Genomic DNA, 23,083 nt, shown 5'->3' with positions numbered 1-23,083 from the left:
CCATTCATCCCCATTCACCCAGAAGAGGTACAACACTCTGGAAGTACAAGTGCTACAATCATCATCTTCATCTCGCTGCTGCTTTGTCAAGGAAATGAGTTGAAACAGTTTTATAGTGGCCATGCTGTAAATTAAGTAACACATCGGAATAGCTTGATTACTAAGGATTGCAAAGAAAAGGTACTCATCCCTCCAACTCCCCTCAACAAAGCAGTAAGAACAGGAAGGGCTGTTACAGCCACCTTCTTCCTCAGGTTAGAAGCCCTGAAATAATATACTAATGCTGTACTTTCACTGCCTCTTAATTCCTCACAAAACGTGGACCACAATCTATTCTGCAACTCTGAATTAATAAAAAAAATAAATTAGGTTCTTTCCTTCTTAAAATATTACAATATTACAAGGAAGGTATCTGGTAGAACACTCAAACTGAAGCTGGCAGAATAGAAACAGAGCACATAAGCTGAAGATAATGGGATTGCATTACATGACTCAAGAAGGGGGGCGGGGGGGTGATTTGAAAAAAGATAGTAGCTCAGGTCAGTGCAATTTATCTGTGCTCTATCATGTGGTACTGCTACTGTTTTAAAACAGATTCATTCAAAAGAGTGCAAAACTCTCCATTAGTGCACCCGATCTATTTAGACTAAGATGAGTTTCATCCGCACCTGAAAAATAAGGCTGCACATATACACTTGCATATAAACACCTAAAAAGCAGAGAATTTACTTCTTTTGATAATCTTCTGTGTGTGCATGCATGTGTAAGTGGTAACTTATTTTTTTTCAGGCCTAGTTACTCCAAATTCAGAGAAAATCCCCAAAGACAAAATTAAACTCAAATAATAAAAATGGTCATTTTAACCAATTTAACTATTTTGAGCCAGTCCAGCTGTGGACTAGTGCTGAATTGTAATGCACAAGCAGGGCGTTCTGCTACTTAACATAAGCCAGTGTTGGTTGCGTGTAACCAAAGCTGTCATATCAAATTCAATGCCCTCGTTTCCATGTGGGTAAGTGAAATCATCATCTGGACTCATTTCTGTTACCCCTATCATGGAGATGTTAAAAACACAGGACTTTCAGAATCCAGACTGACTCAACACCCTTTTTTACACTGGCAGGGGCTGATTTCACTGTAATTGTCCAGGAATACAAATTTACTTCAGAATTCACATGATTGTTTCCAACAGCAGTTTAATATACCAACAAAAGTGATAAAAGCAAACTCCTGGCTCGAAGAAATTATCCTAAACTTTACACTTTATTCTCCAGCACAGACTTGAGAGCTCTATTTCTTTAACAGCTATTTTGCTTAGATAGATGGTATTAAAAAAAAAAAAAAAATCACTTTCTTGCAAAGCATTAACATACATTTTCCCCCACTTAAATACTTCAATTTCAAATGCACCACAAAATGTACTCCCACAACAGTACTGTATTAGTATAAAACTATTTTAGTTCAATTAAAATGTCTAACTATCTACCCCCAAACCTACCTAAACTGTAATTTTCACTTTGAGCACTTCCAACATGTTCTCAGTTTTGTTTTCTTTTATCAGCTTATCAAATCAGGTCCTGCATTCCAAATGTTGGAAAAAAATAGTCATTAACTGCTAGGTAACAGCAGATTTTCCAATTTAGAAAACTAAATTACACACACTGCAAAAGTATGTGTATTTTGCTATCTGAAATTTCATATTAAAATTTGTAACAACAAAACACTTTCCTAGCTCTTAGGGCCTGCTGAAGTTTTTACCTTCTAATCTGTAATTCCAGGACAATTTGAAAAAGGGATGGGGGAAAAAAAAAAAAAATCAAGCTTAAAGTGGTACACTGCTGCTGCCACAGTTTAAATATATTCTGGTGTGGAAGCTTCTGGTTCCTCCCCAAATGCTGCCTAGTAATCATGTTGGGCTTTTTTTTTCGCAACAGGATATACAGCTGTATGAAAGATGGCTAACCCTCAGCTTACTGTTAACCAAAGAGTGACCTCATATAGTTGAAATTTACTCTCAAATTGGCTTTTTCCCCACCTTTTCCACAACTATTTCTTTCTTTTTAACTAGCATGAAGTAGCAGCAGAAAGCACAATATTTTAGCCATCTGAGCATGTAGTATCCTTGAATTATCCCACCAACTGGAAGTGCTTTCTGTTACCTCTATCTTTTAAAATTGGAGCCATTATAGTCAATCATGCAAATCTACAGTTAGCCTTCAATAAAAAGTGGATTTTTGACCCACTGAACTGGGACTTCTAAGCAGTTCTTCCGATCTCTGACAAGATACCATACAACACATACATGCCAGTCTGATATTGGTGTGCATCTACGTTCAGTTGTTCAGAAAACACTGCTCATAAGTCATTAAAACAGGTCCAAAAATCAGAGTGGGTCTTTTTGTAGTGCAAACTGATCATTTAAAGAAGTGCAATAAAGCTCCACATATAGCAAAAAATGGATGCATTCACAACGTTTTTTCACCTCCAGGTAACATACTAACATCTGGAGCACATCAATGGAAAGCAAAAGCTTATAATATTTGTTGGGCTGCCCTCATAAAATGAATTGGTTGACTCGGCACATCTCCAGGCAGAAAGGAGACTGTACTGCGACAGCCCCAGCGGAGTGCCAGCACCCTCAGAAGCAGTCACAGCAGGGCAAAGAAGCAGGAGGCTGGAGTCTCTCACTAAAAGTGCCTGCTTCCATTCAGATGTGAACCACATCCATTTTGTGGTTGGAAGAAGCAACAAAGATCATATAGCACCTGTTGTACCCAGAGGTGAGATTAAGACAGACCAGCATTGCTAACAAAATGTCTTTCAGATGTTGTAAGTAGGCTTTTAAAGATGACAATGACCAAAAAATCCCCCAAAAGCCCCCAGCAAACCATAAAGTCCAGTATGAACCCTAACAAAAAAGTTCAGCATGCATTCCCTTTTAGGAGAGAGGCACTAGCTACTGAACAAAATTCATTCGGTTGTAACTTAATTGCCCTATCCAAACTTTTCAACAGGGAAAGAGCAGTCTTACAGGTTAATTTTACATTAATGAAAACATTATCACAGGAAACATGCTTGTGCCTTTATGATTTTTCCCAATCAAAAGATCCATGATAAGCTTCAAGTTTCACCCCTCTGCTGAAAATGTTCTCACTTTTTATTCTCTTACCTTCCCCTGCTCTGGCTGTTCATGCTCTTGTCACTTCTAAAAACTATGAATTCACTTCCTCATGACATATCCATACACTGTCCAATTCAGCTTGGCCCTGATTTTTGACTGAGATACCTAAGCACTTCTATTACCTCTGCTAAACATTGCAAATACCCAAATAAAAGCAAGCTCTTTCCAAGAGTACCATCAGTCTCAGCAGTTAAGACTCTGGATCCAAGCTTGTCTGCTTCTTCTGTCCTCCTTGGATGTAAGGGAAAATAACATGAATTTATACATGAAATATTACATAATTGACTTACAGAAAAGGTTTTCAACATTTTTCCAAGATGCAATCCCTTAAAAATATTTCTACTTGAGCTGTGAATATCCATAATTTCGGCTTACTGGCAAGAGCCTTACATTTCTTTATTACCTTTCCTGGCCTCATTAGAAGTGAGCAACAAACTGCCAGAGCCCAAAGACCACAGGTTTGGAAAGCACTAGGTCCCATGAGAGCATAAAGACTAAATTTACCCCTTTTGCCCTGAAGAAGAAGAATAAAAAAACCAGATCAATTCCACCAAGGTAAACAGCATAACCTGGCTAACTAAAATAAAATGCCACTTCTATTTTCTCCATAGAAGATAGTCGGGGGTTGATGCACATGACATGCGTGGAAAGGCTGATGCTATGGGGTTTTGTCAGCCTGGAGAAAGGTGGGCTAAAGGAGGACCTCACTGATGTCTGCAACTACCCAATGGGAGGGTGAAGGGAAGACAGAGAGACACAGTGGAAGGACAAGAGGCAAGCTGGAACATGGGCAATCCCAACTAGGCATCAGGAAATTATTTTTCACTGTAACAGTGGTCAAACACTGGAAGATACTTGCTCACAAAGGGTGCAGAGTCTCCATCCTCAGAGATATTTAAAACCCTGACAGATGTTGCCCCCAGAGCAACCCAGTCTTGATGGCCCTGCAAGGGTTTGAACCAGGTGGCTGCCACAGTCCCTTCCAACCTAAACCGTTCGATAATTCTGTGATCAGTCCTTGGGTTTTGGTAATGAACAAGAGAGATGCTCGGCCATCAGCCTGATGTTTGTCAATCGGCAACTTTGATTTAAAAAAAAAAAAAAAAAAAAAAAGACAAAACAAAACCAACAACACAGAACAAACTGAAACACCAAATTTCAGTTCTGGATGATTTAGAAAACTCAATTGTATTTTCCAGACCAAATGAAACACAACTATGTAAAAGAATGGAGTTTCTCCTAATATTTAAAATGACAGATTCACTTTGTGACTAAATAGCCTTTGTTTTACTTAAGATGCCTTCATGTAAGTCTGCCTGGTTACATGACATTTTAGTTAAAAGAAAAAACAAAACAAGAAAATCCTGCCAAGTCAACATATGTCTAGAAACAAAATTCTCCGAAAACAGTATCAAGAAGATTTCAAAAATTGTTTTGAAGAAAATATCCTCTTTTTACATCCTCTTTTAATTAAAACTGGCCATTATTTGTGCAAAATCCAGTCCAAACAACAACAAAAAAAAATCAGAGACTAAACAAATTTTGCATTTGTAATGTTGCCGTTGGGATCATCATATCTAGGCAACTGTCATTTATAAACCAACAAATGTTTCACTGTGTAGGTGTAAGCTAACACATCACTAGCTACAAATGGTTTCTAACCAGTTTGAACCAGCAATGGAAATTTCACTGAGAAATACTGAATATTGCAATTTATCAAGTGATCAAAGCTTATAGCCCCAGCAATTTTAGTAGTTCAGATTTAGCTTTTCCTTGCTTTACATGGTATTGAGTGTACCAGGCTGGGCATCACTAAGCTAGGTGTTGTGCAAGAAAAATAAAAGAATTACAGATCCCGTAAGAAGAGCCAAGTCATACCAAGCAATTACAGGGCAAAGAATAAAATAAATAATCCTCTGTAACAAAAGCAAGAGCTAGCTCACACAGTCTGAACCTAATCCTTCAGTCAGGAAAGCAATTGTGAGACTCTAATAATTCTTTGCATATTGAAAAAGTATCAGAACGTTATCATAGAGGAAAAATTCTGAAGCTTATCACAATAGCTGTATAGCTATTTAAACCTCTGTTAAGAGCTATGTGTTTTTAGAAAGTATACAAACAAGTATTCAGGCAATTCAAGTATCAGATAAGCAAAGAGGAGTGCTTAGTAAGATGTATCCTTAATTAATGTGTTTACCTAAGAACTGTACTGATATAATGTACTGAATTAATAACAGAAGCAGAGACCCACAATGGCTGCTGTCTACATGTAAATAAAGTTTTGTCTTGAGACAAAAGCAGATTACATTCCTCAATTCTGCAGTTATTATGCTAAACAAACAACAATTTGGGGTTTAGGATCCCCATTCCCCTTGCGTTTTTGCTGGGTTTTGGGGGGGTTGGTTTGCTTTTTATTTTTTTTTTTAATTAAAGGACTGACTTGTTTTACAGCATACTCTTATTTCTCAGAGCAGCACAACACAGCATCCATTTTGAAACAGCTTCAGGTTGAATTAGAAGACCTTTAAAAAATACCCCCAAAACCAGAAAAACACACACTATACCACAGCGACATTTCATTAAGTACAAGAGCCAGAATTTCTGTCTGGTGGGAAATTCTACTTTAAAACAAATCAGAATGAAAATCTTCAAAGCCAGGTTCAACATCGGTTGGCAGCACAGACTTGGGCAATCACATGTCTTTTTGTGCCTTTCCTTTCTCTGTCAGCAAAACCAACATGGACAACACTTATTTTGCCCTTCGCTAGGGCTGTGAGAACCAGTATAAGAAAAGGAAAATTCTAGTCCCTGGATATCACCGCTGTGTTATTTATTCACAGCTCAGAACTGTTAGCTCCCATCATTTCATTTATCCATCTGAAATTAGAGATGAAGGTTAAGATGACTTAGTTTTTAAACACTGACATTTTTACCCAACCATCTTGCCTTTTTTTAAATGCCATCTAGTAAAGAATTTCAAAGGGCTCTGCTTCTTTAATGAGGCATTAAAATACAGTCATACAACAAAAAAGCAACTCTACTAAGTCTCTTAAACCCCTGGACTTACATTATCAGCTTTTATGTGCCTGTCAACACTCAACAGTAAGAAGCAATGGTTTGCTCTTTGCCTCGAATTTAAAAGCCAGCTAAACTTCCTCCCACTTTCCTGCTGAGAGCTTTAACTCCTTGCAAACTGTCAAAGCTTTGACACTTCAGCAGCAGATAAATCTACGACATGATGCAACAGCCAGGTGTAGTCTCAATCAGCCACTGGCCACTAATTTACTAGTGGCCATTTCATTCACCTCACACAGCAATAAACTAGGAATACTTCCCACCCACCCCCACGTACCCACACTGCTTGTGGATCAGCCCTTTTAAAGACATGCTAGCTCTGTCAAAGAACCAGGTACGGTTAACTTGTAACTTGGAAGAAACATTTTAAATTGTAGAGATGTCAATACATGGCTAAAATGCAAAGGCATTTCCAACCCAGAAGCTGAAGTAAGAGTGCAGCATTTTTCAAGAAAAGTAAGTGCGAAGTATTAAATACTGGAACTCCTTTACCCAGAACATTTCTCTAAATATCCACAGCCTGGATGTAGCATTCAGTGTAAAAACTCATTGACACAAAGCCCATTATTAATTTGTTTCACAAAGGTGCCAAGCTAAGTGCACCTGTGGAAGAATAAGATTTGGATGAATTGCTTAGTAGAAAATGTGAAGCTCACAGCTGGGAAGCCCTATATTCTGTTTGGTATAAGCTAAAATATTTATACCATTATCTCAGTATACAGAAAAACAATGACTGCACAGATAAGCCATGCTGTTTCTTTGCAACAATAAATTGAGATACAGACTTATAATGGCATCCTTGAGATACTACACTTAACAGCAGTATAGTGAAAAACGATCCTTTCCCTTTTCTTCTGTTCCTTTCACACTGTAATTCCACAGTATACAAAACCCCTATTTAAGTCTCCTAACCTTGATAAGGACTTGATCCCACTCTCATTCAAGTCAATGGAAAAAGATCTTATAATTAACCTGAAAGACTCATGACTGAGGCACTGAGTGGCAAACTTACAAGATAGTATTGTAATAATTTATTCGTGAAAATATTAGGGGGGGTTCATAGTGGGAGGGGAGCTTTTTTTCTTATGATAGAAAATAGAAACTAGCTTTGTCTAAAGGTAACCGTTTCTGCTGAGAATGCACAACACAGACAGCTCTTACATCCTCCCCACTCCCAGGCATTTGCTGGGGTGGTAGCCACAAGGTACTATACAAAAGTTACAAATGCATTTATACTTTCAAAGGGGGAGAGGAAGTAATTAAAAAAAACAAGCTATCTGAGGTTCTGCCAATGTTGGCATGTCTCCTCTTTCAAATACCTTAAATACAGCCTGGCATAAGAGTTTCTCTCATCACTAGAAGGACTTCAATGGCCTTCAAATGCCAAACAAATCCCTTAACTCACTGTGTCAAACCCCAAGGGAAGCATTTGCCAGTAGGAAAAATACGAACAAGAATGCCAGGAGTTAAAAAGTTAAGTCGGACTGATTCAGCATTCAGATCAAACGACTACAGTTCTTCCTAGATTATTAACAAGCGCTCCAAGCAACCAGAGGCTGTGATGCAGACAAGAACCTGCACATCACAGGCATTCCAAGAACCCCGGTTTGTCTGCGCTGGAACAAAACCTCTGCAAAATATGCGTGCCCTCCTGATTTAAAAGCATGCCATCTCTCATTACCTCTCTATCCATATACATGCACAAGACTGTTAGGCACAAAATACTTCCTTCATCAAGGTTATGATCAGCAGAACTTTTTCCTGAAATTCTTTCAAATCTTTTAGCATCTGTAGTAATTTTTAAAAAGCTGTTCTAACAAGTAATATAGCACACAAAAAGCACATCTTTCACAACCTCAACAGACAACCAAAATAATGAAAAACCAAAATAGACAAAAGAAGAGACAGCAAGTCTTCTCACCAGCCGCAACTTCAAATACAGATTTTTGGAGATGGTAGAAGGAATACTATGATGCTTCAAGCAATGGTAACAGGATCTTGTCAGTTCAAATGGAAAGGGAAGGGATTTTTTAACTGAGCATAAAACATGTGTGGGAAACACTAGCAAAAGACAAAGGACATGTGAACCATACATTTCAGAAAGACAAAAAAGCCAATGTCATCCAACTTTCCTTTTACTTAAAACTGTTTAACAACCAATTAATAAAACTTGAGACATATGGATAACCATGTCCAAATGTAGCAGATTAGAAATAGCAATTTTATCCAGTGTAGGTATTTAGGGCAAAAAAATCGCCCATACTTTTTGAAGTGCAACCTCAATGTCCGAAGTTATTAAAACCTGCTAATTTCTGAATCCTTCTTCCAGACAGAATGGCCCTTATCATTAGGCAGGTGGCAGATAATCCTGCAGATATCAAAAGCTGTCTCTATAGTATCTAGAAATAAACAGTTCCCATAATCAAGTTTTAAACTGGCCTGAGTATTTCTCATGTTGTCAGTGCAAACACCACACCTCCAATGCACAGCTGAATTTTTTTGGGGGGGTGGGGGGCTGTTGAGAGGGTAGGGTAATAATGGATTTATTGCTGTAAAATCTCACAGAAGAAAGTTAAAAGGAAGCCAGCTTGAAATATAGCCAATTTAAACAAAAAATAATTCAGGGTAATTTCAGACTCAACATTCACCCAAGCCTTCTGGCAACTTTCTTGCAGTTTTACAATCATTTCCTATAGTCACCTTTCACTGCTGTTCTGAAGACCTGCACAAGCATGTTGGGGAAGAGAAAAAGAGAAGTGACAAGTTCTCCAGAGAAAACCATGAAGATGACCATGACCTCAACTTCATATTGTGCACATGTAAATGATTAAAAAAAACTCAGCCAGGAAGTTGCTTGGCACTAGTGTAGTTCCACTACCAATCACTGTGTTTCCTACAGCAACAGATGGTGAAATAGTTTGGCATAAGTAGGAATTTTCAAATTAAGAGTGTACATTTAATAACAGTCTTACCAAAAGTAACTTCTCCTTTGCCAGTCTTGTCAAACAGCTGAAAGGCTACTATGAACAATGCATCTGGAGCACACAGGACTGATTCAAATGCCACAAACTCTTGAAAGGATATCAACCTAAGGGATGAAGGAAAAAGCAAGAGCTATGAAACCACTTGCTCGCCGGAAACTGAAATACAATATAACATAGATTATACAGAAGAAGTAAGATCACAACCAAAATGTGTACAAAATGTTACCAATAGGGATTAAAATTTATCCTAAAATGCCCTATCACCAATACCATCAGGAGGCCTTTATATCGCTAGATGGAAATGACTTCGTTGAACGAGGAACTATTCCTCTCAGCAAGTCACAACAGAACATAAAATAAGCAAAGCGCTCAGCGTGGCTACTCACCTCAGCTTTAATGTCTAACTGAACTGCCCTCTGGGGGAGCCTACCTCCCTCCACTGGCAAGACAGAGAGCCAATAATGATAGGAGTAACTTCCCTCAAGACTCAGTACTTAAGGCTTTTGGAGACCTACATGCTGCCACTCACTTCAGAAGGAACCGATTGGAATGTATTATCTGTTTGCTAGCAACTTATTAGTCATCCATTGCAGCCCTCCAGTCCTGCGTGTTGAGTCACAAATTTCAAGCAGTAGTCTGCACATCACTCCTCAGCCCAAGAGCAGTTTATTCAAATTCATCATTACAGACAGGTTCCCAATACATGAGCGCAGTAGCAGAGCACAGATAAAAGCAGAAGTGCCCGTCCTTAAGTTACTTAATAAGCAGAAATACATAATTAGACAACTTGGCATTGTTTCCAGCAGTAGATTGGCTACAGCAAAGACCTTGAGCAGTTCTAATTTCTCTGGGTCGCACCCAAGAGTTCAAATGGATATCAAACTCCTATTCTTAAAGAGGCAAAGGCCAACCATTCTTCTGTTCTCCTACTTCTTTAATGTCTAGGTTGTACAGTTTAAAATGATCTTCAAATATGTGGCTGCAGGGCCTGCTGGCAGTCTGGGAGGTTTAAGATTGCCCTCTCTCGAGGCTGCTTTATGTCAGTGTAGCAAGCGCATAGCTTTAATGGGTTCACATGGCAGTAGCTGGGGAACAAAGGCTTATTTCTGAGAAGCGCAAAATTCAGTGTAACAAATGTCAAGAAACACATACAATTATTTTTTTTTTTATTAGAAACTAACTATATCCTTAGGACTTTGACTCAAAATGACACTGCAGACAGTTCAATGAAAACTTCCACTCAGTATGCAATAACAGTGAAGAGCAAAGTGTTTGAATAGGTTGGAAAAGACATTTTATCAAGTTATGACGACCCATGACTGTACAGCAATTTCCAGCCACCCTGTCTTAAGGGAATTAATTTCAAGTCACACAGAAGCGTGCTTGCTGCATGTCAGCAGCCAAACATCCATAGGGTAACAGAAGTTGATTTCCGTGAAGAACATGAAACAAGAAGATGAACAAAAGAGGACATTAAAAAATAAAAGCATGGCACAGAGAAGGCCAAAAAGCTGTTCTACTTTACCTCCCTCAATATATATGCACTAAATAAAAGAAAGCATATGTAGAGTCAGAAATAGTCTAACAAATAACTAGTTCAAGGAACTTGCCACCATAGGTTATTATGTAGTGTGAGAAATAAATAAAGAGAAACCTCCTCAGGTATTCTTAATATTAAACTCACAATTGCTGATGCCAGTAAACATATAAGCATGCCTTAAGCTTTGCTGGCAAAGAAGCCAATGACTCGCTACATATGCGCACGTTAGCACATGGGCAGGCCATCAAGTTGTTTATTTTAAATTCCTTGGGAGCCCTCAGTACTCCCAACTGTTAGACACAGAATACACAGATACTCAGTCTTTAAATGGAAGAAAACTTCCATCTCTCCTAAGCCAAAAGAAATTTTTAAAAATGCAACATTTCCTGCAATTTTAAACCAATATATCACAACCTACTTAGTTTTGCATTTATGCATATTTATTGTTATTATGTGACTTACAGGTTATAAAAGCTCATTATTATCCATTACTATTGGCTACATACCTGACAACTTCCACAACAGCAGATAGAAAGCACTGAACTCTTCTGTCCCAAAGATTATAAAGCCCACACAGAGAAAACAAAATAGACAGAAGGCAACAAGACTCTAGAATAGGATTGTTTAGAATTAAAAATCTAAAATATCTGCCAACAGCATTTTGATAAAGATGCTTTTTGTGTGAAACAACAACCAGCATATGACCTTACCAACAGATCCTAACATAGTGATGACAGCACAGAAAAGAAATATAGCACCTATCCTCACAGAATCCCAGCACCACGCTAAGAACATACTCCATGTTATCAGGCCTGGATTTGATTAAAACTCCATGTATTAACACTGCTACAAGATGTTATACTGGTAGAAGCATTCTTTGTCAGTACTTGCAAGTTATAAACCCCAACTAATAAGTCAGAGATGCTTAAAATAACCCCATATCCATTTTTAAAAACAATTATTCATAGTACTAGGAAGATTAAAAGTGTACAAATTGTGTGGTTCTAGCCAGACTGTTAAAGAAGAGACATTAATATCTGCTGTGCCAGCTGAATTCAAATTAACCCAATTTTTACATGTTAATTAAACCAGCTATTTTCTTCTTATTGTATTTTTGCTCCCTAAGTAGACTAGCCTGCTAGTGATTCCCAACAGATCTATTCTAGCAACAATGACGTATTCATTTACTTCTATTATGACCATACAATACAGTAACTGAGCAGTAATTTTTCACAGTCAATTACACGTGTGATTCTTAATGCTTAAAGATGCTGAAATAATGTGTACTGCATAGCCATATGCTCACTTCTCTGTACTGCACAAGGGTAGTTGCCTGGGTAACACATTTTCTCTCCGGTTTAGCATCACCCTTTTGGGTTTAGCACAACCCTTCACTGAATATCATTAGGTGTCATTAAACAGCACATATTAACATGGACTTCAATATACTACTTAAGAGTTATTTTATCTACCTAAACAAGTGCTCATTTATGTTACAAAAGCAGAGAAAAGCCTAGTGATTTTAACAGCACAAAGAGAGGAAGCTGAAATGTTTACAAAATTTTACTTCAATCCTGAAGATATCCTGCCCAACTGGTCAAAGTCTTCCTTCACCTTCACATCCTCGTTATCAGTCCCAATATTGGCACGATTTATTGAGGAAGGTTGAAATCTTGATATTTTAAAAACATCCATACACAAGAGCTACAGTCCAAACATAACAACTGGGTATGATGCAGCAACCCCACTATTTACTACTCTCTCCTTTCTTCCATGCTTCTTCTTTTGGTGCTCACGCCCATGGAATCTGGGCACCACATAGACATGATGCATTCCCACCAAAGAAAGTCCGTATGTAGCCATGCAAAATAAAAAAGCCATCACCCACTGTAATAATACATACAAATGCAATGATGAAGAGGTTCCTTCAGAAATCAATGCATATGTTTTTACTGTATCAGCAATTTAAACTTGATAGCATAATGGGACACAAATTGAAGCTACATCTATTATTTTATGCTGCAACCTAGGTAAACTAAGTATAGTATAAATTGATGCATTAGAGTATAAATTTATATCCAACAGTAATGGAAAATGCTGGCATTTCCAGGTGTTATTTTTGAATAGTTTGTCCTTTCTAAAAATAAAGGATACAGTATTTCTCAGTAAAGTGTTGGTTACTACAGTCCAAACAGAGATGGGCAGTTAATACTTATTTTGTTAGACAGATGTTTAAAAGTACAACAAAAGACTGAAAAACAGTATGCTATAGTAGGCAGGATGGAAAATGCCTGGCCTGTTGCTGATAGGTCTTGAGAAAGCCAGAGTATTTTGGTGAAGTTTCTGATCCAGCTGAAGCCAAATGAAGCATTGTTTTGGTACTAAGATTAGGAATGAGAAGCTTAAGGCCAGAAACCCATCAAAGCCCTTAAGTCCGTTTCATACAAACTACAGCCATGCAATATAAGACTTAAAAAAATCTGTATTATTACTAATCTACTAATTTGAAAGACTTCTCTGGCCATCGGCAAGAAAAGCATTTCCTTTTCTTAAAGGAAATCTTAAAAAGATGTTTCCGTAAGAGGTCAGAAGGAAAGTCTACCTCCAAATAACCCTATGCCCTGACTTAAGATGGAGGTAAAACTTGCTTCCAAGCAACAGATATTCACTGAATGACAAAGTCTGCCTTAAGAGGTCTCATACCTTTGTCACACTAATGGCAGCTCCTGTAGATAGCCTCAAATCCTTAATCTCTGGCAATGCAGGAATTGTGCTAGAGCTACATGAGAGATTTTGTCCACAGCAACCACAGTCAGATTGTACATAAGAGCTACTGTTCTTTACACTCCACACTCAGGAATTCTTCAGCCTGGGGTAAGCAACTCTTTGCCTATTTATTTGCTCTGCTCATGAGTCAGAAGCTCTTGTGCTGTCTGCCTTTTACCCAAGTGACTTACCCATTTTAGTATTCCTCACTGATTACACTCGGTACCTAACTTCTCATCAAAATCAGAAGGAATTAAAAAGCATTTTTAAAAGTGCTAGGAGCAACCTTGGTAGTTCTGGGCTGAGAGAGTGGTCATGCTCACCAATCATGAAGAAGAGATGCTTCTTCAGAGCAAAACAGGGATCCAAGACAGTGGATAAATGCTTCTAGAAATATCCTAGCAGTATTTTCAGAACCGCACTACTTTAAGCCACTAACACTATAACAAAATTAACTTTGTCATTGCTCTTGCAAGCTACCTTCTACTTTATACTAGAAATAAAACTAAATTATTGAACAGACTCTCATGACCTTAAACACGTGTAAGTCCCTAAACACTGACCAGCCTATTAAAAATGAAGACTAACAAAAGCAGTTTTGTACTTCACTTTAAAACCTGGAGCTCTGGACTGCCAAGCTGGAAAGAATTCAATAGGACAAGACCAGTAGGTCCTGTTGCCGTCCCTATATTTCATTCCAGGAACCAAAAAGCAATTGACCCTTGCTTCAGACGATCACTCTGCAAATTACTTTATACACCACTAGAACAAGGTAGAAATGCCTGGCCACACGGCAAAAAAATGCTACAATGCCAGGTTAGAGAGAGATGGATGCTAATCACTTTCTTAACTTTCTCCACTCTTTCACATATTAGTACAGCAGCTAAACAAGAAGACAGCCTGAATACCAGAAAAGACTCTCCAAAGACATGTTAGGAACATGCAGTCCCTTGCCACTGCACAGTCTGGACTGCAGAAACAGTCCTTACCCATGGCAGAAAGCAGCAATTAGAAGCCTCAATACTACACCGCAAAACTCCTACAAGTTCAAGCCAAGTTATGAAATCCCAACTTGTCAACAACTTCACATAGGCTACAGTTTTATGTTTTGCTCTTCCTAACACCAGCTTCTGCTTGTGAGGGAGATCCAAATCACAAGGTATGGATTATACTCTCAATCTTCTTATTACAAAATGGATTTGAAGCCATGTAATTTGGCAAATGCCGTTTTTGCAGGCATCAAACCAAGGGAAGAAATCTGAGAAATGTTTAATGTTTTCAGTCAAACGCTACCTGAAGCCACCACTTTCTTGCTGCCATCATGCTAATGTTACCAATATAACTTTTTACAGAATTCTTTCACCAAGGGTAACAATCATCACGTTAACTCGTCTGCAAGGTTTAAGGTACCCAGCTGCCAAATACATGAGGCTGGCTGAGCAGAAGAGAGCACAGAAATTATTGCAAAAGTTCTCAGTTACACATGCATCTGTTCCCTAGGAAGCCTGCATTCCCTAGTCATGCTTTATTTATCTCACATTTTATTCTCTGCAACCACTGATATGAGTCATGCCTGAAGTTTTCTGGTTTCTAAAAATGCCACAACTACAGACTTTAAGTCCATAGCTAATTATTCTGAAGCTTCTCTAAAGATACTTTAAAGGCAGGGTTAAAAAAATGCATTCATATGGGTGAAGAGACACCTTGCCCGGGCAAGTACCAAAAGCAAAAGCTAGGATTTCATTAAAGAAGGGGGAAGATGGAGTGGTAGCTAATCTTGCCTATTGGCAAAGCCAGCCTTTCAAATGCAAACCATGTGCAACCAACTTCACTGCTGTCTTCCCAAGACGGCAAAGTGGCTCCCTAAATACCTTAGTTGCTCCTCCTCCCTCTTAGGGGAAAAAACCAGTGGCAAAAACCTTTAACAGTGCTATGGCAAAACAAAGCCAGGGCACTTTTTTATACGATCTCTTCCTACACCATCTAAACTTATTTTGGACTGCTATTTGAATGTGTTTGTGACAGATACATACAGTAAACAGAGACAGAAAGACTCATGGAAGGAAAGGAAAAGCAGGAGTTAGGGGAGCCAGTCAACAAACATGAAAGGTGCAATGAGTTAAAAATACATAATAGATAGAAAATGGTTTGCTCAGCTAAATGGTACATGCAGCCCAAAACATAGTTTCTACTCTTTCCACTTAAAAGATACTGTATTCCTTTATGTATCTCCAGGCAGAAAAAAGCAAAAAAAAACCCCAAACCAAACCAAAACCAAACGCCACCACCCTTCAGGCATCAAGACTGTTTTAGAAGAATGGTTTTGTATTTTTTAAATTAACAACAGAAAAAAAACCACTTACCCATCTTTTGTCTGATCCACCACACCTGCAAGGAGCTGTACAGTGCTTGCATTAGGCAAACCATCTCCAATTATCTTCAGGTACCGTGTGACAAAGTCATTAGGAGACATGAAGAATTCACCATTCTTCTCCACACTCGCATACTGTTAAATGAATACAATATTTAGTGCCTCAAATACATCCTTCTCCAGGCATTTATTACCACCACCCATAGTTTCCTATCAGGCGGAGGCTTACGTTACAGCAGATGACAGTTCTGCTCTGAAGAACCTACAGCCTACACCCAAACAGGAAAGAGTAAGTGGGGAGTACTCAAGCAGCTGAAGGCTTAGCTTCCCAGCCAGAAGAGTGGCAGATGTATGATTTTTTTATCATGTCAACAGTTTCTCCACAGTAGTCTAGAAATGCTCCAGCACCGAATGTTTTTCTGAAGTAGAACACAAAGCACACACACATTTGCTAACATGTATGTGGCATCTCAGGCCCACTGAACTCTGCCAGCAACGGGATACTCCAGCATATCTTATTTATCTGAAATGACTCCTTTGTGTAGCCATTCCACTTCGGGATGAGAAGGCAGGTTTACACCCACGAAATGACATTGCAGCGCTAGTGGAGTAAACAAACCCACACCTGGGGTGTCCACCTGGGGGTGCTGTTTTGGAGGAACACCACCGCATCACCTTCAACCACAGCTGGTCTCTAAGTAAAGGAGAACCTACAGACACTCCTCCTTGATTGAACTGCTGAAAGGAGGCCAGAGAATAGCACTTGCAGGAAAACGTAACAGAAAACAAGAACTTCCAACAGTTCAGCACACTGCAGAAACAAGAAGAGAGGTCCAACAACTTACCAGACACTGCTGGCATATGTTATCCCACTTTATACCATAGTTACTGGCATACTAGTCCAGAAAACAGCTATCGACAGACCTAGGCATATTTGCTCCCAAGGGAAGCCTCCAGTAACATGTCACGTACCAAGGAAAAGGAATATTAAAATATTCTGAAGATAATAGATAAATAAATAAAATTGCCTTTGCTACCATCTTCACCCTGATTCCTCAGTCACCCCTCAAAGTTTAAAGCCCTCATTTTCTGTAGAAGGGTAAATTTGAAATCAACCCTAAAAATGTTTTCTAAGGAAAGAAAAAGGATAAGGACAATAATTAAGAGGAAAAGAAAACCCAGGCAACATTTGCAGAACCATGTATTAGCTTTAAGGGAAAAAGGTCTGTCTTGGGATAACAAATGTTCACTGAGAACTGGAAAGCAACTGTTAATTTTTTTTTTTTTTTTTTAAGGCAAGGTAGGATGATAAACCATTGTTGCAGCTCCCCACAGAGCATTATCCACACTGAAGTAATAAATAAATTAGATGCCTATTGCTATGTGGTAGCGTACTTCAAAAACAAATTTTGTTTTACATTGCTATGGCTCTGCTAAGGAAAGGAAACTGCCAGTTTTCATTTCGTAGAGTCACACTGGTGCCTGCAGAGTACCGTTATACCTGCTGCAGGCATATAACTCTCAGAGGGATGCCAAAGTGTAACAGTAAGTAGATTATTTTCTTCTAGTGTTATATAAATACAGTCTTCAGGTACAGCAATATCTTCAAGAAACAAGGCTTCAGAGAACCAAGCCCAAACAAAACGTAACTTGCTTTGGCATCTATATATTGGTTAGCATTTAAGGATTCCTGTTTCAATAGACACTGTTTGTAACACCAGCTTTCTATTTGATACACTGCAAGGAATTTTGAATTGTATACTTTTATAAGGACTAGCAGATCAATTGATTTCAATGTAATCATTTGCAGGGAGACAGAATCTTTCAGAATCCCAGCCTCAGAAACTTTTAACACAGCTGCTATTGAGAAACGAATCAAATAAGTCAGACAGCCTATGCTTCTATATTTCATTTTTTTCATCCAGGCTAACCCCCTGCTAGGGCACTCAATAACAGAAAACAGCATAAGGTTTCAGTGTCCCCCTGTTTCTTGTCATTGTGATTTACTCAAGTGTATTTGAAATCCACTCACGTACTCCACACTACATATAGAAAATGACCTTGGAAAATGTCAGCTTGATCACTTTGACTAAAATCTAATCTCTTAGGGGTTATGGTAGAAGACTTAGAAAAAGTAGAGTTACTCTTGGAAATTATCATAACAAAAAGAGAAAAACATCAATTCTATTGGTTTTGGAGGAGAGACATTAAAAAAATGGTTCTCTACAATTGTGTTTTTCCCCACTTTGGCAATTATACCCACTGAGAATTTGATATTATACAATAGTACTTAATGGCTTTTTGGTAACTTATTTACATACATTTTAGATAGTCAAGTATTAACCAGTTCAACCCCATTTTAAATAAGATTTGCAAACATTTTATTGAGGGTTTGATGTATTAAATACACTAAAAGTTGACTGTAATCAACTGTATTTAAACTTCTAGCTTCGTATTTATTTCTAGTATTCCTACTTGGCAATCACATTTTTTAATACTTAATCGAAGTAGAAAGAATGGCTGTCAAGTTATTTTATAAGTGAAGATTCCACAATCTGCAGAAGCAACTGTATTGGCCTCACCACTTAGAAGCAGCTTAATTAACACTCTGGCCATCGCTTATCTGTAGAGCACAAAACAACATACCACATTCACTCATCCTTCTTCCCTCTTAGTAGTAACCAGCAGGACAATTTCTGTATTACACTGAACAAAATGTTTACCTCGTATTTCATTACTTTACTTTACCGAGACCCCTTCTTTTCAGTGGAAGGGGAAGCAGAAAAGGACGAAAAAGGAGCTGGAGGTGGTATTTAGTGTGCTCAACCACAACCCGTTCAATCCACCAAAACTGAAAGCTGAGGGAGCTACAATCTTTAGAAACACCAGAGAAGTGAATACCTACAGGCAGGTAGGAAACAATTTTCACACTATTCTCAGGAAACCAACCAACCAACCAACCCACCCCACCACAACTGAGTGCTGCCTTGTATTGCAGAAGGGACCAGGATTCTCTCTACTGTGTTTACTCTCTTCCTCAATGCTGCCACCTTCTCAGGTCAGCAGTCTACTCCCTGTCTGCCTTTTCTGCTGCCTTGCTCGTACTCTTCAAGCATTTACCTCTAAAATCACATTATCCCATCCTTTTTCAAGTCTTTCTGCTCTCCTGACAGACACAAGTTCTGGGACTTCATAAGTTAAATCCTGCCTTCCTCAACTGAAAATCTGATTTCAGAGCTATAAATACTGACAGTATATGATAAAGCTATAAATACTGGCAGTATACATAGTGACACCCACACGTATTGATAATAATAGCTCACAAGGGACAATGGAAAACATGCCAAGAAGTGCATGGAGAGTGGGGTATGATGCTGGAAAAAGGGAAGGTGGAGGGAGGAACTTGGAAAGATATGAGCTCTCTGAGGCACTCATCACCTTCATAATAATAATTCAGATACAACCGCACCCTGTAGCACTGTGGCACCTACCTCAAATATATTCTCCGGGCCCACCAATTCCTGTTCTCTTTTTTCATACCAGACTACCAAACTAATACAGACACTGTACTAATAAATCTTCGGAAGGTTAGGAATAGTTATTTAGATTTAGAAAATGGGTCAAAGAAAGCCAATTTCCAGCAAAACATTAAAGCACACTTCTCCCAAGTATACAAGCAAGTACACAAGTCATTTCTTTACTTGCACACTTCTACAGCAGGCCAACACAGAAGGAATTCATCGTGGTTTAACCCCAGCCAGTAACTAAGCACCACACAGCTGCTCACTCACCCCTCCACGCCCAGTGGGATGAGGAGAGAATCAGGGAAAAAAAAAGGTAAAACTCAGTTTGAGGTAAGAACAGTTTAACAGGACAGAAAGGAAGAGAATAATGATGATGATGACAATAATAATAATAATAAAATTACAATAATCATAAAAGGATTGGAATATACAAAACAAGCGATGCACAATGCAATTGCTCACTACTCACCAACCAATGCCCAGTTAGTTCCCCAGCAGCAATTCCCCCCAGGCCAACTCCCCCCAGTTTATATACTGGGTATGACGTCCCATGGTATGGAATATTCCTTTGGCCTGTTTGGGTCAGCTGTCCTGGCTGTGTCCCCTCCCAACTTCTTGTTGCCCCTCCAGCCTTCTTGCTGGCTGGGCATGAGAAGCTGAAAAATCCTTGACTTAATATAAACACTACTTAGCAGCAACTGAAAACATCAGTGTGTATCAGCATTTTTCTCATACTGAATCCAAAACATAACACTATACCAGCTACTAGAAAGAAAATTAACTCTATCCCAGCTGAAACCAGGAGAGAGTTTTATTTAAATAATAAATATGGCCACCACTTCACAAGGTGATCTTCCCAACACTTCTACAAATTACAAAAGCAGAGATAACCCTGAAGGAAGGAAGGAAGGAAGCAAGGATGCGAGAAGAAAGTTTACCAAATGGTCTAACAGCAAGGTGTCTACATGAACATTTTACTATGTGTAGGAACAATACAGAAACTCCCACCACATTCTCCGAACAAAGCGGGTTTTTTCTAAGATAGTAATACTTCTTCTGAGTCAATACAATAATCACTCAGGAATATATCTGACTTCTTGGTGAGCATTGTTCAATTCTGATAATGGTATTTAAATCTAACATGGTAATAATACAGTGACTGATTAACGGTTGGAAAAACTATCAAGAGTTGTATGCTGCAATAAAGTAGCAAAAGATATAAAAAATTTAAGCAAAAAGAGTAAAATATTTACTTTATACATACCTTCAAAAATATTGTTTTCAACTCAGCTGGATCAGCTCTCTTGGTTAGAGCCACCTACAAGTAAATACGATTACATTAATATGCATAATCTATAAAAAAGATGTTAAAGTGCCATTTAAAAGGAAGAATTCGAACAACAGAATGAGTGATGAAAATAAACGTTCACCTTAGATAAATTAGATACTACTTTAGCTGGCCATGCTTATTTTACTCATTTCACATTTACACGAAGTTATTCAACATTTTTGTTGTAACTGCTTCCCTTATGCAACCCTGCAATTCTTAAACAAGCGCACATTAACAAGTCATAAAGATATTCAAGTATCAAATCTTTTCAACATACCTCTCTGCTGGGATTCGGCATTATACCATCTTTACCATATAGATTTTTATACTTCCAGCATCTTTCACCTAAGGATTTCAGAGTACCATACGCAGCCCCCAGCTGATAGATGGCAAGAATAAAATACTCAGACTTACAAACTTGTCCAAGAAAACAACTCCCTAAAAGACTGAATTCCAATGTAATTATTTGGTTTATTGGTACTTCTACTTCCTACTTCTAACATTTTAAACTATTTAAATTTACAGTGTAGACCTTTTTGATGAGATGAATTCAGGAAGCACAGTATCTACACTTTTCTGCAGATCAGACAACTAGCCAGTTTCCAACTAAAATCTAAGTTATACATATACATCTAAGATATATATATATACAGAGAGAGATATCTCTAAGATATAGAGAGATATATATATATCACCACAAACCCAAAGAAATAGGAATTTTTTTCCCCAAAACACTCAATTAAAAAACTTTCTATATCAACTATGGAGAGTAAACCCATCACTATTTTCCTTGTTGACATACCATGCCATCCATTTGCTGCTTTTGGCAGTAAGTGGATTCATCCCCTCAGTCTGTGCCTGCTATAGAGTTTCCCTTTCTTCCTTCAGGATACTTTGATAAAATCTTGCTTGCCAACATAATAACCATCACCTGGTAAGTCCATTCAGCACATAAATCTATTTCTAATTAAAAAAAAATTACTTTGCAAGCAAACCTGGATTTTCAAAAAACTTGTGAAAACATCTCTGTAATGGGGAATAAACAGCCAAAGGGCAAGACACAAAAATCTTACCCTCACCTAAGAATTAAACATCAGAAATGTTATCAATGAAACGTGACCAACTACTTTCTTGACTCTCCAGAGTAATGGTAGACTGTAAAAGCGAATGTGACTGCAAGGGCACTTCTAGTAGCACACTAGACTACTGCAGAAAATGGTAGGAATCTGTATAAGTCTGTACAACAGCATTATATCCTCACACGTATATTTAATGAAGAATCTTTAGTATGGGTCATTTAAAAATTTAAAAAAAAAAAACTAAAAAAAAAAAAAGACAACAAAAAAAAATCCCCACAAAAAAAACCCAGAGTATTTTAAGAAAAGTGTATGAATAAGGTTTCTTATAAAATTCTAGAAGGTTTTTTTAAAAAGGAAAAACCACACCTGAAGTTATGCTAGGACTCAAATGACCGAGTCCACAGCTGGAGTCCCAATTCTGTGTTTGCACGGAAATCCGTGTGGAGGCAGTTGCAAAAAATCAAAGTGTAATTGTGAAACTGGGAATCTAAAAATGTGTATTTTCTAAAGTACCAGCTGTCCTAAATGTAATCACTGTGTAGTAAGCAGAGATTTAATTTAAGCCCATTTGTAAAAATCTGGTACTCTAGAGTAATTGGGAACTGTGGAAAGAAAAAAACCCAGCATTTCTATACTGCTGCAATCCAGAATCTTGCCACTATACAGGCAAACAAAAGACACTTCAAACACCTACAGGCATTAAAAATAAATCAGTATCACACTTCATCTGTCTTAAAGTTTAAATTTTATACTGTCCCAGAAATCTAAGCCTAAATAAACCAGGGATGAAAAGAACAAAGGAAAGGGGTACATGCTGATAGCTGAACTTACACTCATTTTCCTTTGGTTTCACTGACATTAATATTTTGAGAAACTCAGGAGACAAAATATGCTCACAGCCCAGCTGCCATTTTTCAGCCCCCTTTTGATTATGGGTTGGTGGGTTTTTTTACAGCAAGTTTCTTTCAAACCATATACTGAAAGGCAGGCTGAAGCTGGTCAGGTCAATGAATGCATAGAGGCACTGCAGAACAGCAGCCCAAGCAGTGGCTGTGGACCACAGCTTCCCTCCATTTCCCGCAGTCTACTTCCACATTCTTCCATTTCCCGGGAAATAGGATAGGAAAGGGATGGTTAGCACCACATTAATTGGTTTGTCCATGTGTCATCCACCAATGTCCATTCTGAAAGGTCTATTTGACCCTAATTAAGGAAAAGAGCCTCTATTACATT

At 38.2% G+C, this 23,083-nt stretch overlaps 1 protein-coding gene across 1 annotated transcript in view; it reads right to left on the bottom strand.

The window, feature by feature from the left end:
* The window catches only part of SLC25A13 (solute carrier family 25 (aspartate/glutamate carrier), member 13), an 81,272-nt gene extending 58,517 nt beyond the window's left edge, over positions 1 to 22,755 (bottom strand). Inside the window, exons 1-4 of the mRNA XM_010569125.1 lie at positions 22,682 to 22,755; positions 20,706 to 20,759; positions 15,910 to 16,052; positions 9,229 to 9,344 (exon numbers count right to left, since the gene is read on the bottom strand). Coding sequence (XP_010567427.1) covers positions 9,229 to 9,344; positions 15,910 to 16,052; positions 20,706 to 20,759; positions 22,682 to 22,687 — 319 coding nt within the window. The 5' untranslated portion in view covers positions 22,688 to 22,755. The remainder of the gene's footprint in view (positions 1 to 9,228; positions 9,345 to 15,909; positions 16,053 to 20,705; positions 20,760 to 22,681) is intronic.
* Between the last annotated feature and the right edge of the window lie 328 nt (positions 22,756 to 23,083).

This window comes from Haliaeetus leucocephalus, unplaced genomic scaffold, assembly GCF_000737465.1.
Source record: "Haliaeetus leucocephalus isolate CR32 unplaced genomic scaffold, Haliaeetus_leucocephalus-4.0 Scaffold0, whole genome shotgun sequence".
NCBI lineage: Eukaryota > Metazoa > Chordata > Aves > Accipitriformes > Accipitridae > Haliaeetus > Haliaeetus leucocephalus.
This window is presented reverse-complemented; position numbering and strand designations above follow the sequence as displayed.